The sequence below is a fragment of the Filicampus tigris genome, chromosome 16 (genome assembly GCF_054856515.1).
Source record: "Filicampus tigris isolate MCC_2025a chromosome 16, RoL_Ftig_1.0, whole genome shotgun sequence".
Classification (NCBI taxonomy): Eukaryota; Metazoa; Chordata; class Actinopteri; order Syngnathiformes; family Syngnathidae; genus Filicampus; species Filicampus tigris.
In genome coordinates this window covers 3,614,471-3,629,618 of record NC_141232.1, presented here as the reverse complement: position 1 = coordinate 3,629,618, position 15,148 = coordinate 3,614,471, and the positions used below count along the sequence as shown (strand labels likewise).

Genomic DNA, 15,148 nt, shown 5'->3' with positions numbered 1-15,148 from the left:
GACCTCGGCGGGTTCCGACGTAAAGCAAAACAGGGAAAGTGAGGGAAGGAAAATTACGGGGGCGGGGGGAGTCCGGCCCGGAGCGCCGTGTCGGCTCAAACCATGGTGCTCTTCTTCTCCCGGAAGTCTGCATGCGAGGGCTCGTGGTAGGTGGCAATCATGTTGGCGGCGTCCCAGCGCGCCACCGGCGCCGGGGAGCTCTGCATGACCACCAAGCGGATGGGCGACTGGGTGGGCTGCGGGTCGGGCGCGTACTCCTTGGTCGGGTCCTTGCCGCGGCAGTCGTACATGATGCAGGAGATGAGGAAGACGAGGAGCAGGATGACGTAGCTGGCGATCAGGATGCACAAGTTGAGGGTGACTGGGTCGATCTCCTGGTAGTTTTCCAGAAAGCCCATGACGCCCGGCCGTTGGGAAGCTCAACCGCGCGAGATGGTGGTGGCGGCGGCCGCCGCCGCCGCGCCGCCGGAGCCGTCCGGCCGTCCTGCCGCCTCCATCTCCTGCCTAGCTTAATCTTCGCGATGCAAAGACTTTGATGGACGCCACTCCTCCCCAGCCCCGATTTTTGGCTCACTTTAACAAGTTAAGCCGCAACTCCGTGACAGATTCTCGCTTATATCATCCCCCTGGCCTGCAAATGTGTGTGTGGAAGTGTGTGTGTGCGTGGCGTAATCTTAATCGCGATTGTGAGCGGGGATTGGCGGCCGCGGCCATCTGGCGAAGTTCCATGTCAGGGTGCTGGAAAGGAGCTCAGGTTAGCATGCTAGCAAGTGAGGAAAGCCGTTTGAGCGTTTTGCCCATATCCTTCATATCTATCTTAAGGTGAGCAAAACAAATCAGGTCACTGGTAGAATGACAATTGGTAATGTTTTGTCCACTACAAGACATTTCTCCACACTAGTGGGAAAACTTTGTTTTAGGTGTAGGTCGGCTACATGGTACTAGGTACTAGTGAGGAATATTTTTTTTTTTAATGCCAGATATGATGAGTTTATTTCAATGCGTACATTTTTGGACCCGCGTCATCGGAAGAGATTAAAGGCGCCTGTCACTCATCGTGTGTTTGCATGAAGCCTTCAAACACTCGTAATCCGCTCGTGTACAAGCCACAAAATGTGTGTAGTAGTGCCAACATAGCAATGAGGTGCGCTAGGAACACGAACAACAAGTTAGTTTTTCTTAGTAAGATGAGAACGTTCTCCCCTGCTCATTTTCGAGGCCTTGTTGAAGCCGACTTGCGGCCTATTGCGGCCAGTGGGCTGCAGGGGGCAGCATTTAGCAGCGGCGACTTCACTTGATGACGTATTGTGCAGTCGAGGAATGATGACCTCCACCTCCTCTTTCGCAAACTCGATCTCTCCTCCTGTAAGATCTTCTCCTACTCCCCCTTCCTCCTCCTCTCCCCTCTCTTCAGAGCTGCTTGCTCCAGCGCAGTGTTTTTCAAACTTTTTTGAGTCGAGGCACATTTATTTCATTGAAAAAAAAAACCCGCGGCACAGCACCAGCTGAAATTGTGACAAAAAAGCTTATTTTAACAATATAATACAATACAATACAATGTTATTTATATAGCACATTTCATAACAGCTAGAGCTGTAACAAAGCACTTTACAAACAATACAATAAAAAAAACACAATAAAAGGCTGTGGTACACGTATTAATGAATATAGATATAAATAATACGAAATATAAATGAAGACAATAAATTAACATAAAACACTATATACAATTGATATTGGAAAAAAGCCGAAAAATGTCATAGTTATATAAGCATTTTTTAACATTGAAGAATGACGTCTTTAATAGGAATTAAATAAACACAAAGAAAAAAGTATTTTATAATGTTTCATATTGATACTTACTCAGTGTTTGGCTAAACATGCGTCACTAATTCGCTTGTCTCTAAACAAAGACAATTAGTTACCTGCTGCTGCTGCTACTGCTACCTACTGGTAGGGAAGAGTACTACAATTTAGTAACTACATGATTATGCTGCCAGGCGCTAGACCGCACAGGCACACAAATTAGATAATTTCCCACGGCACACCCGACAATATCTCGCGGCACACAGTTTGAAAAACACTGCTCGAGCTAGTTCTACCACACTTGTGTGAAAAGTGTACTGTACACTATGCACTTCTTCTGCTCTTTCGCTACTCACATTTGACATCATTGTAGCCACATAAAAGACACTCTCATGTATATTTGTCACTAATGTTTGCGCCTTAATCAACGGGATGTCAAAGTCACATTTGTCTGTTACTTAATCACAGTGACATCAAAGACGCAAGTGTGTGTTTGCTACTAAGGCGGCCTTACATTGAACTCATTGTCGGCTCACAAAGAAGCGAGCCTGATGCGTTCGGCGTGCGTGCGTATTTGAGTAAGGCGCTCGCTGATTGGCGCTGACCGCCGACCAGCGGGGAGTCGTAAATGCGACGGCTGGCCATTGTGCGTCGCACGTCATCGCGACCGCCCGTGCGGGAATGTTTGCAGCTGACGGATGCCAAAGAATCCCCAGGCCAGCTCGTCAACAACCACCCCCTGCCGTGAACCCCCCCCCCCGCCCCCCCCCTCAAAGAGAGGGAGGGGAAGGGGGTGCTGCGGATTCAAGTGAATAAAAAGATAAATGTGACCGGTTGTGTGTTTGGAGGTGAAAAGCGAACTTGTTACGCAACGTCAGATGTCGTAAGAAGACTCGCAAGGAGGGCTGCTCTGGTTTGTTTGCGCCTTTCACTCACTGGAGCCCTCGCAACTCCCCCGCGCAACTCATAGTTTGTTTTGTTAGCGCGCAGGCTAAGGTTGCGTCTCTCCGGCCAACTTTTGGACGTAAAACATTTTTTTCTTATCGTTTTTGGACGCGTAGATGACGACGTCGCCCAAAATTTCCTTAAAAAAAAAACATGAAAATGATGTCATAAGCATGTCAGGCCACTAGTTGGCGATGTCACTTTCAAATGTTGGCTTTTTTTGCCTCGAAAAACAATGAGATTTTCTAACGTTAAACCTAAACTGTCACGTCTGACTAATCCTAACGCCGCAACCTAATCCTAAATCCAAATCCTCACCCTCTAATTGTAACCCTAAACTTCTAACCCCAGACCTGTTTGAGTTCCTGTGTGTGTGTGTGTCGTTGTTTGAACATCAAAGACGAAGCAGCGTTCGCGCATTTATTAGATTTCCGTTTTCATGACGTTGACTTCAAAGGCCGGGCAGCGTTTTGAGTTTCATCACGCTAAACGTTGCAAACATATCGTGCGTCACTGGGGCGGCACGCTCAACATATGCTAGCACACATGGATCTCATCATTCCCCAAAGCGTCGTGGGAACGCCAATAAGAAAACAAAGACCAGCGAGGAAGGAGAGGTTGGGCTCGGCTTGGTCCAAAGTCCAAACCAGGTTGACGTCATGTGACCAAGCAACAAACCGTGTCTATGATGTCTCAAGTGTGTCAACAATAGCCCAGTGACTATGGGGCAGAGAATTGTGTCTTTGATATCCCGATGACGAAGTAACAATTAAATGCTGCTATGATGAAGTGGAAACACTTTTTTCAAATAACAGTGAAATAACAGACATGTGTGTCTTTATAGGCTGTAAAGCATAAGTAAAAACTGAAAATGTTGTCTTAGATGCCCCTGCGACCTTGCCACAGAGAATTGCGTTTTGTTGCCCTACTCAATCAAATAAATGACAATTGTGTCTTTGAAATTCCAATGAGGTTGCTGGGATGACGTCCGGGTGTCTTTGCGGTCATTTATGATTCAGTCCCAAATGGTCAACTGTGTCCTGGTTGTTACTGAGATGAAGAGCGAAACGAACAATTGCCTGTTTTTTTGGGTTTTTTTTTTTTTATGCTAGCTTACCAAACAGACAGTAGACTTTGATGTCACCTTTGATGAGCAAATAGACAATTTTTGTCCTTACCGCCCCTATGACAAGGAACAAAAAAGACAATTGTGTCTTTGATGTCATGTATACTTCATACCCCAAGTTGTCTGTGCTACAATACTGAAGTGTTCTTTTAGTCGATAGTCCACTGGGCGAATTTCTCGTTGCTCATAGGTGATCAAGTGAAAAAGCGAGCGTGTCTGCGAGGTCCGGAAGAACTTTGTGCGGTTGACGCGTCCGAATGAGCGCCGGCCAAGTGGGCCGGGACCACCTCAGGGAGTCGGCCAACGCCAGCACTTGCAACTCTTGGCAGAACATCAAAGAGTCCCGGCCAGGGTGGAGGGGGGAGGACGCTTTTACAGTGCAGAAAAGCTAGTGCATAAAACAAGCATTTGGAAAAAAAAAAGAGATCTCTTCCCCTAGTCAGTGCGCGCTTTTCAATAGCTCCGGAATGAAAAAAAAAATATATATTTTTTTTAAAATATTTTTTTAGATCATTTGATAAAATTCGGTCATTATTCACTTAATGAGACCGGATTCTAGGCACTCCCTGGTGAAGTTTCGCTGGTACAAGGACAGGAAGTGGCTGAGTGTGACACGCACGCGCACGCGCACACAAAAGCGGTGTGAGTGAGCGCTTGGCCGAGCTTCGCCGCCCGGCCGCTGACGTGACTTCCTTCCAGTGGGCGTGGGCGTCTCCTGTGAAGGCTGCCGTCGGCGTCAAGGAGGTCGGCTTCCTTCAAACATCCTGCAGAGCCGCCGCCGCCGCCGTCAGCACGTCATGCCGGTCGCCCGCTGTCGCGCTCGGATGCCGTTGGCGCCATCACAAGCCCTAGTGGCTGTCAGCGGGATAGCAGATGACAGCCAAGCGATCTGATCGGACAACAGCGAACCCCGTTTATTGAAAGGGAAGAGAGACTATATTTAGGATATTTAAAGCGGAAGTCAATGCAAACATTTTTTTTTTTCAAGTATATGTCCCATGCAAGCCCACTAGTTGAAACGGGGCATTCTGATAAATATTGCGTTTGTGGAATAAGTGTTAATCCACTAGTTTTTAGCCATCTCCATTTTGTCTTCTGTCGACTGAAAATGACATCGCAACTGCTCACAACAACCAGTCACGGCTCAGATTCAGAAAACAGGTCAGCCGTGATTGGTCGTCGTGAGCAGTTGCGATGTCATTTTCAGTCGACAGAAGACAAAATGGCCGCCCCCAGAGATGGCTAAAAACGAGTGCATTTTGCTGCTTAACTTATATTCCACAAACGCAAAATTCTTCAGAATGCCGTGTTTCAATTAGTGGGCCTGCTGCGAACATATTCTTGAAAAAAAAAAAAGTTTTCTGCTTTAAGGATTTTTTTTAAACCTCTTTGCCATTTAAACACATTTAAACTTGTTGGATTTCTTAAAACGCATCTTCTGTAAAACAAACACAAAACGCAAGATAATTCAATATTGTATATTCAGGCACCAAAATATTCGAACAAATTTGAAAATGTTGTCTGACGGAAGTCCGTCTACCTAATGCTAACGTATAATGTGAAAAGCCATATACAGGCTAACGGAAATTAGCTGTCATTAGACATACCGCAGCAACAATAGTTGCTAAACTAAACACTTACCAAATTAATCGACAACCGCCGGCCGTCACGCGCCTAAATGTAATCGTCAATGTGGGGGAGTAGGCGGCGGCGTCTTCTTCTTCTCTGCTCAGTGCTGCCGGGCGTGTTGTGGCAAAAGGTGGTATGACACTAATTGCGTGGAACTTTTAATTCACACAGTGTAAAAAAATCCCCAAATAATCATAGGAACAATTTCTTAAAAATGACGTATACTTTGGTTTGGTTCTAAATTTTTCAGGATTCCCCCTGTGTGACAACACTTATGTGTGTGTGTGAGTGAGAGAGAGAGAGAGAGAGAGGTTTCGGGGGACGACAGTCACACACACCCATGGTGCGTGCGTGCGTTGTCGTGTCACCATTGACGCAAGGCAGGCGTTGAGTTGTAGTGTCGAGTATCACGCGGACGCATAGCAACGCAAAGGCGGCCTATAAATAAACTTCCCGGGGCCGCTTTTGCTATTTGCTATTTGCAAGCGGCTCACGCGGGAGGCTTTTGGACTTAACTTTTCCCTGCGCGTACAATTGAACTCAATCAATTAGCATCGCACTCGAAAGCGCCGCTACCCCAAACGTGCAGTTGATTCCAAATCATATGGAGCTTTTTTTTTTTTTTTTTAAGCTGAATTTGACATTGTCAAGAAGCGAAAGCAGGAGGGAAAAAGTGATTCAACGATCTGATATCAGTCTTTCATGACCAGTTTTGTGCCCACCAAACACGTAAGAAACTAAAATGTGATTTCCATGTAGTCCACTTTATTCAAAGGAGCACACTTAGAAAAGATGACTCGGTCCTCATAATGGAAGTTGTCAAGTGAAGGCCACCTTGATTCAGTATTTACAAATGTTTGGAGTGATTTCATCGTTGTTGACATTTGACGGGTTTATTTCAGCGCTCGGCTCAACATTTCCCCACAAAATTGGAACACCGCTTTTGTCGTTTCTCAGTAGACGCAAATGAGAAGTAAACGGCGGGCGAGCCCGCGGCGTCCGGAACCGTCGATTCATCCCAAAATGGTTGAACGAGTCAACAAGCCGTCCTGGACTTGCATAAACGAGCCAACTTTGAACTTTTTTTTTTTCAAGATGCGAGCGGTCCTTTTGGCCGATTTTTGCCTCGTGGGCACAAACCTGAGGCCCCGCGAAGTCTTTCATCGTTTTCAACCCGAGCGAGTCCGAAAATCGCCCACTGAAGTCCGATTTGAGTCAAGTCGCGTGAGCGCAGCCGGCCAAGTCGGCGCTCACGTGAAAAGCCGCCTCTGGTTGGTCACCAGCGCCGTCTGGCTCTCGCGCCGCCGCTCCTTCTTGCGCTCCAGCCGCAGGCGCCAGCACACCACGCTGGACGCCAACAGCGCCAGCCCGGCGGCCAGCAGCACCAGGCCCAGGTAGGAGATGGTGGAGCCGTGCGAGTTGAAGCTGTAGGCCACCGCCGTCACCACCACGCCGGCGATCAGAACCACCACGCCAAAGGGCACCGTGCAGCGGTAGCACGAGAGCTCGGCGCCGCCCGTGGCCGCCGCCAGCTGGACCTCGTTGACCAGGGGGACGCTGACCGTCGCGCTGGCCGCGGCGGCCGGCGCCTCGCCCGCCCCGCCGGTTTTCTCCGCGCTCGTCGCGGCTTTCATGGCGTCCCGAGCGCCGTCTTCGGGCATGGCGCGCTCGGGCGGACGGGCTCAGGCGCTTCTCAGGCGAGACTTGGGCCTCGTTCGGGTCCGCCTGCCTGTGTGGACCGACAAGCCTTTGGTTAATTACTCATTTGAAGTCGACATAGTCCGTTTTTTTGCTTTGATCACTGCTTCTGGAACATCTCCAAAGTTCTCAGGCATGAGCGGGGACAAGAGCTAGAAGAGCTGAAAAGTGTCAAGTCAAGTCGATTTGTTTGGCCTTAATACCCAAAGAGTCTCAACGGGCTCCACGAATACTCGCGGCATCCCCTCACGCAAACGCAGCGACTCTTGCCAACGTGAGCCGAGTTCAAAACAAACGATCGCAATTTTACGACTACAACTTTCTACAACGCCAAAATATTAAAGCGGAAATCAACCGAAACATTTTTTTTTTTTCAAGAATATGTTCCCAGCAGGCCGACGAGTTGAAACACGGCATTCTGATTAATTTTGCATTTGTGGAATATGAGTTAAGCAGCAAAATCCACCCGGTTTTAGCCATCTCTGGGGGCGGCCATTTTGTCTTCTGTCAACTGAAAATGACATCACAACTGCTCACGACGACCAATCACGGCTCAGCTTCAGAAAACAGGTCAGCCGTGATTGATTGTTACCTGAGTCCTGAGCAGTTGTGATGTCATTTTCAGTCGACTTAAGTGACAAAATGGCCGCTCCCAGAGATGGCTAAAAATAACTCCTATTCCACAAACGCAATATTTATCAGAATGCCATGTAGTGGGCTTGCATAGAACATATTCTTGACCAAAAAATATGTTTGGGTTGATTTCCGCTTTAAGGTACGAGTGCTGACTAGAAATAGGAGAACCGCTCAAAAGTGTCACCGAATTTACAATGTTTGAAAACAAATCCTCCAAAATGGCCATTTTTGCCTTGATTGCTGCTTCTCCCAGTCTGGAAAGACTCTCCCGAATTCCGCTGCATGAGCGCTCACTAGAACCAAGACAAGAAATCATTTTTCTCCCCAGTTTGAAATCATGTTGACTGTGATCAACCGCCACCAGATCACTTGCGTAGGTGCTCAGAAAAACCCGAGTACACCAGTGCTGACTAGAACTAGCAGAGGAGACGATTTTTAAAAAATTTTTTTTTACTTTCTCCTGTGGCCAAGCAGCATTAACGGGACGTTGATGAGCCGGGCCTGGAAAACGTCCCGCAAGCATGTGCGCAACAACGAGCGGTCTGCGGCAGATGTTTGCCGTCACGGTTCGGTGCCAGGCGGCTCGGCGGCGGCTCGGCCTCGAAAGCCACGTCACCCCCGCCGGCCGCATTCCGGGCCGCCTCCTGACTCGGGGGCCCAATGACGCAGGAGCCGCGAGGCCAGCGCGAGCTGAGACATTCCCCCGAGAGCGCCGGAGATGACTTTACGGCTACGGGCGAGGGGCCGGGCGCGCCAGAGTTCAACCGGGCCGCCCGCAGATGTTTTGTTTTGCTCTTGTTGAAATATTGCAAAATGCGAGCGGGGAAAGGCCGCAGCTGGCCGTGATTAATGCCGTAATTTGTTTCACAACGTTTCTCCCCGCGGTTAGCGTATTTCCGCTGTTTGATTAGTTCCAGGGTGACTGATGACTTGTTGGGGTCACTGTTGCCATAGTTACCCTGAAAGAAGTAATTGGATTACTGATTACTCCGTTAAAAGGTTACTACATAGATTACATCGGCTCCCTGCTATCCAGTCCGCAAGTACACTGTAAAAAAAAAAAACACAATTTAAAAGAGTAATTTTAAGTTGGAACAACTTTAAAATATAAAGTAAATGACACTGCTGGTAAAAATGTTTGTTAGCACAAGAAAGCAAGCAAGTTATTGGCGCCAAAGCACTTTGCTGAGTTGTTTTGACTTATAGCTTGACGTTTGGACACTACAAGGGACAATTAGTTCTGTAAGACCTTTCTGCGAGGAATGTTCCCATGAGCAAAACTTTCAATGTTTTGTTGAATTGCCCAACTTCAACTTTTATTCAAGTTTGTTGTCTTTAAATTTTGTTGAATTCAATCAACTTTGTTTTTACAGTAACAGAAATATATGCATAGCCTGTATGAAAATACACTGAAAACAATCATAATAAACGAGAATAATAACGCAGGTTGACCGCCTCCCCAAAATATTGAAAACGATTGAAAAAAAAAATCTTCTAAACAAAATTGAAAAAAAAAACTGCAAATCGGAATCGGTGATTCTGCACTTTTTGCCCCTAACCCTGCAAATTGCATGTGAGATGTGTGACTGATATTCATTGTTCCCGTGACCGTGAAAATAAAGTTTTATTCTATTCAGTGGTCCGAATAAAAGAGTGAAGCGCGCAACAAATGTTTCCCACTTTTAGTTTGCCCAAAAAACAAGTTCCTCGTGAGGATGTTTTTTTTTTTTTTTTTTTTTTACGAGTTCGTAATTAATTTCCATCTCCAGCACAAGTGTCCGGGAGTACAGTAGTACTTTTAAGTCCGTGTTGGAGCGGCCGGTTAGTGCAGTGTTTCTTTGGCAAAGTGTTGCCAAATCGCCTGGACGTGCCTCACCTGGAAATGGAACTCCAACATATGTGGAGTGGAAGTTTTCCCTCTGCTGCCTTCAAATGTGCGTGGTGAGTGACGAGAAGGTTTGATTGAAGATTCTGTGGTACTCAAGTTGCACGTTGTCCCTTCGCGTCTCATTCATGAGCACGCTGGCCGCTGGCGGAGCTCACACTGACGTCACGGACGCGCTTCCATTGACAACACAGCGCAGGTGTCAATTTCAACACACTCGATGCTGGTCTACTGCTTCCGCTCCGGCATTACACAATACGAGCGCATTCAGGACATGGAAACACGAAGGGCGTTAGTTATAATGTACCTGATTTTTTGTTCCCTCTCGTTCTTTTCGTTCAAAATTAGTTTTATCTTACACGTATGGCTTTTTTTATTCTTTAATGTAATGACATAAATGCAACAATGATTAATAGGCGAGTCATAAGTTCTTAATACAATCATTTTGGTCCAAGAGATATGACCTCAGCAGATGCCATCAGATTTTGACAAGTAATGGTTGCTTTTGGAGGAGAACAAAAAAATCAAATCAAATTTGGAGGCGTTTGCGGCATCCGACTGGACTCGTATGTTCGGTATGCTCTTATTTTGAAGCCCAAATGTCATATCCGTTTTTCAGAGATGTCAAAAGTATTCACACGCTGTACTTGGACTTGTGCCAGTGTTGCGTTTCAAAAGGCTGCTCAAAGTTAAAAGTACTGATTCAACTAATGTAATGAAGTCAAAGTGGAACAAAAACAAGCTATGAAATGCACTTAATTCTTCATAAATGTTGCTTTTTACTTAGATTAGTTCCTGCTTGTAGTCTGACTGTGTCAGAAAAAGTCTGGATTTGTGTACATTTGATTTCATGAAACTATCACTGTGGATGGTATGATAAAGAATGACTTCTATGCCAAAGGTGTGAAAATAATCATCTTGATTAATGCCCTCTACAAGTATCCAAAGATTTCACTGCTGTCCAAAAATGCTATTTGTATATATTTCCACACTTATTTACATAGATGTTCAGTCTGATATGGGGGTGGTCAGTGGGGTGGATGGAGACTGGCCAGTGGTAGCTTCGCCCCTGTTTTCACCCATAAATTTATTCGACGTATAACGACATCGCGTTGAAATCAGTCCCAAGAGTAGGGGTAAGGTTTGTAGGAAAAGCTTTTTGGCTACCTTTATTTTGGTGGTTGTGAGCGGAAGCCGGTGACATTAAGAAGCGTTGCTTGTCACTCGCCGTCATGTCGTCGCTGCGCTTCACGGATGAAGACTTTGCGGCTGCCTGGAAGGAGCTGGACGACCCGCAGCTGGACGGAGGATGGCAGCTTTTCACCGAGACCATGGGCGTCAACATTTATAGACTACTCGAGCAGGTTGCACGTTCGCCAAAGGAAATTCAAAGGCCGTTTGGCGCAGCACTACCGGGTCCCACACAGCCGCATTGTAGCCAGTACACGCAAGGTTCCCAAATCGGAAATAGATAAGATAAGAATGCCTTTATTGATCCCACAGTCACGGTTTAATGGATATTTGACTGTGCTTTAGTATGTTTTACGGGGGAGTAGTTGGGGGGAAAGAACATTCAATTGTGCGGAACCTGATTTCTTTATCTATCACCAAATCTCAATGGAAATAGTCATCATTTAAACTTTGCCCTCGGCAAAAATCACGGTCTAACGCTTACTTAAGCAAAAACGATTACAGATCTTAATTCATAAAGCCCATCTCTCAAAACCGGCCTGTGGGTGAGACTTTACCACAGTGGTTTGTAATTGGTAATGGTGCCTTACAGCGATGGTGCACGTGAGCTCCATTGGCTTGTGCACATTCCAATTTAATATTTGCCCCATGCAAAAATGATAAAAACAACTCAGGGAATCCAAATTATTACACCCGTCAATTCAATTCGTAAAATCCACCTCCTGAAATCAGTTTACGAGTGACACTTGAACAGTGATTCATTTTTTTTGTGATCCTGTCACATGCAACACAGAAAAAGCTCATTGTGCACCACCAAATAGAAATGTCATAAAAAGTGCACACACATGTAAACCAGGTACCTTCTGCCATCTAGTGGAGGAGCATTCCACTTAAAGTCGTCACTCATGTTTACACTTTCCTCCATGGGCTCTGACGCACGACGGATCACAAAACAATCTCTGATTTTAATCCCAGTCATGCACTTTGGGATTAGTGGTGATACGGTCCACACCAGCCACCAGATCTGAAAGGTTTTGCAATATAGTTTCAGCGCCCAACACGAGTTGCGTCATCTTCATCGCACACAAAATGATTACAACAAATTTGAATTTATTAAAAGAACTGCACTTTTGCACTTTTTTTTTAATTAAGGCATTTATAAGGGGAGTCAATTATTTGCGGCGTAAAAACGACAACTACTGGAAAATGGCATGAAGGAAATGATTGCAAGCAAAAAAAAAAAATGTTGTCTCTGTTTTTAGGAAACGGGTCTTTACGAGTACAAAGTGTTTGGCTCGCTGGACGACTGCAAGGCGGAGCTCTGCGCCGACGTCTACATGGACCTGGCCTACCGCAAGCACTGGGATTCCTACGTCAAAGGTAAGGCCACGCCAAGTCTCCCAAGCCTCAACACGTGCATGTTGCAAGGTTGCGAACTCAACTGTTGCCATTGTCTTTGTCTTCATGCCCGTCTGCAGACAGCAAGTAAGTAAGATGCAGCCGGTGAACTTGCTCACGTAGCCTCGTCAAGGTGTAGATGCCCCGCCTCCCTTAGGAAATGCTGCGATTAAAACATTGAAATGGCAATGGAGCCGTAATATCATAATCATCATGTTCATTTCAACAATTATTACCTTCATTTCCCCCAAAAGGAAATATTAAAAAAGAATTAACATGGCATTCATTTCCTCTAAAAACTCATATTAAAAGATGACAAGTCACTCATTAATCAAGTGGTCATTTTTCACAATAATATAATATTGACAAAATAACAATTAGGCAATCATTGATTTCCTCAAGAACATTAAAAACTCAATTAACCAAGCATTAATTTGACCCAAACTGTTATATTAACAAAATTAATTGATTCATCATTTGATCATTTTCCTGTAAAGTAATAAATATAACAATGAATGCAGTCGATTGATCATTTCCAGAAAATGTCACGTTTACAGAATGACAATTCATTTTGCTATAGCATAATATTAAAAAAATAAAACTAACTTAATTTATTATTGTTACTTAATTTTCCCCCAAAACATTAAAAAAAACAACAATCAATCATACGATTGATCATACATTTACCCCCAAAAAATGGATTCATCATTTGTTAATTTCCCCAAAACCATAAAAATGTATCAATGAATGGATTCACTGGTCGCCGATTTTTCCCAAAACATTGAATAAATCCCAATTCATTGATGAATATTTGTTCATTCTTCCAAAAGCATATGTAAGCACGATGAGTCGTTAGTTCAGTTGTACAGTTTCCCCAACAGTGAATTGAGTCGTGGAATGCCACTTGTGTGCTTTCTGTGGTTGACTTTGTCCTCGCTTGTGCTTGTCAGAGCTTGCAGAGAAGGAGATTGACGGCCAGCGGGCCATCTACTGGGAGGTCAAATACCCCTTCCCTCTGTCCAACAGAGACGTATCCTTGGCCTCAACGTTGCCGGCGCGCCTGCCGCCCTCCCCGCCGCCTCTTCCTTAACGCGGCGGCTTCAGTACGTGTACGTCAGGGAGCGCCGCCTGCTGGACGTGGACGGCAGGAAGATCTGGGCGGTCCTGGCCAGAAGCTCGCCCGAGACGCCGTACCCGGAGAAGAGCGGCGTGCTCAGGGTCAGAGACTACAAGCAGACCATCGCCATGGAGGCCGACGGCCACGCCGGAACCAAAGGTAGCCCGGTGACGCAATCGCATAGCAATGCCGTAAAAAAAAAAAAAAAAAAAAAAAATGGCTCGGAATCGGCGAAATGTTGACAAGAAGCCAAAACTGCACGAGCGCCGATCGCAAGTCATTATCCGATTTAACGTGATAATCGCTTCACCTGTGCTGTGCAGTGTTCATGAATTACTTTGACAATCCTGGCGGGATGATTCCCAGCTGGCTGGTCAACTGGGCAGCCAAGGTAAGGAAGGACATGCGACCGATCCTTTCTTTTCATCTTCCATCGACACGTTAGCATGTTAGCGCCATTCAACACCAACAAACTCAAGGAAGCACCTGCTAGCTAGCATGACATGCTAATGTTATGATTTCAACAGTTTTGCCTGACTAGCCACATGTTGCTAGTCGTACACACGCAGGCACGTCACTTGTATGGATTTTGCGATACATCACATAAAAACGATTCAAAATCAGGAGTATTTGACCCAAAAGGCTCAAAAGGGCTTCGCAGGTGTGAATGTCAAAAGTCGGCGATGTCACAGATGAGCGCCGCCGTTGAAGCGTACCTGCGAACTTTGCCGCATTCTCCGGCTGATGCGTTTCAGTGTGACGTCCTCTCACTTTTGTCGTCCTTGTTTTGTTTTGCCGGTCACCAGAGCGGCGTTCCCGCCTTCCTCACCGACATGAAGAAAGCGTGCGCTAACTATCCGCTCTACCGTCAGAACAAATGAGGACACTTGACGGCGCTTAAGGCCGTAATGTGAGTGACGGGGATGACGGCTGTCTTGCGCATGACTGGTCGCCTTCGGATTGTCCTGCTGTCTTTTATTTACACCCCCACACACACACACACACACTCCTTTTCATGCAATCTGAGCCTTTTGTAAAGGCTTGAATAATTTCAAGGCATGAACACTTTTGTGGCGTCCGACGCAAAATGACATCTGCAATGTCAAGTGATTGTTTTCAAGTGGCAGAAATGAACTTTTGTCGTCTGCAAGTGTCTTTGCTGTCCACATGTTCCTGTTGTTAACCTCCCTGCTGATTGCCCAAAATTTCAAGGCAAGTAAACAAATATTTACTATAATGCGGCTGTGTGTTTTAATCGCAATGAAATGGTGAACATTTATTTTCAAAGTGGCAAGTTATCATTTGGTTGGGGGGGGGCTGATTTCTGCATAGTGCTGTGTGCAGTCGTGAGGCCTAGATGGCAGTAATGCTTCAGGCATCTTTGAATGAATGTAGTTTTCGATACTGTACATAACATGTCAGTCAGAAAAGAACACAACAAACACATGATTACCAAAAAATCCAACAAAGAAGAAAATTGCAAACACAGGTCAGGGTGAGGCTTCTCGACTGTACCATTTGGGGGTCACAGATCCTGCAGGGCCAAATGTTCCGAGTTTGCCTCATGAGATTCCTCACCGGAAGAAGTCGAAGCTTCATTTAAGGCGGGGGGTGAATGACCTCCGACCTCACGTTGGGCCAGGGAGGAATCACAGATTTGTTGCTTTATTGAACAGGGACGTCACATCACACGTGAAGAAACATCGACAGAGTTGAC

At 46.0% G+C, this 15,148-nt stretch overlaps 2 protein-coding genes and 1 pseudogene across 5 annotated transcripts; 1 reads left to right on the top strand and 2 right to left on the bottom strand.

Moving 5' to 3' along the window:
• Positions 1–95: 95 nt before the first annotated feature.
• On the bottom strand, positions 96–750 carry LOC147134133 (small integral membrane protein 36 pseudogene; annotated as a pseudogene).
• A 5,504-nt stretch (positions 751–6,254) lies between these two features.
• tmem100a (transmembrane protein 100a) lies at positions 6,255–11,158 on the bottom strand. The gene is made up of 3 exons (XM_086055650.1): positions 10,893–11,158; positions 9,717–9,901; positions 6,255–7,235 (listed from the first exon to the last, which is right to left on the bottom strand). Exon 3 carries the CDS (start codon positions 7,165–7,167, stop codon positions 6,757–6,759), a length of 411 nt encoding a protein of 136 aa, XP_085911776.1. The 5' UTR covers positions 7,168–7,235; positions 9,717–9,901; positions 10,893–11,158; the 3' UTR covers positions 6,255–6,756.
• pctp (phosphatidylcholine transfer protein) lies at positions 10,868–14,668 on the top strand. Of its 4 annotated transcripts, XM_086055647.1 has the most exons (6): positions 10,870–11,089; positions 12,179–12,296; positions 13,265–13,344; positions 13,419–13,590; positions 13,755–13,822; positions 14,238–14,668. In XM_086055647.1, the coding sequence occupies exons 1-6, from the start codon at positions 10,958–10,960 to the stop codon at positions 14,310–14,312; spliced, it is 645 nt and encodes a 214-aa protein (XP_085911773.1). In that variant the 5' UTR covers positions 10,870–10,957; the 3' UTR covers positions 14,313–14,668. The 4 variants fall into 4 exon arrangements, 3 of the variants coding, with proteins under 3 accessions (XP_085911772.1, XP_085911773.1, XP_085911775.1); XM_086055646.1 differs by having other exon boundaries at positions 10,868–11,141; positions 13,755–14,668; XR_015090124.1 differs by having other exon boundaries at positions 10,869–11,141; positions 13,419–13,822.
• The last annotated feature ends 480 nt before the right edge of the window (positions 14,669–15,148 follow it).

Bases quoted from the DNA above. Each gene is read 5' to 3' on its own strand.
- tmem100a (XM_086055650.1), bottom strand. From the start codon at position 7,167: ATGCCCGAAGACGGCGCTCGGGACGCCATGAAAGCCGCGACGAGCGCG.
- pctp (XM_086055646.1), top strand. From the start codon at position 10,980: ATGAAGACTTTGCGGCTGCCTGGAAGGAGCTGGACGACCCGCAGCTGG. The intron at 11,142-12,178 runs GTCCCACACAGC...CTCTGTTTTTAG, and splicing joins GTTTGGCGCAGCACTACCGG to GAAACGGGTCTTTACGAGTA. The intron at 13,345-13,418 runs GTATCCTTGGCC...CGGCGGCTTCAG, and splicing joins TCCCTCTGTCCAACAGAGAC to TACGTGTACGTCAGGGAGCG.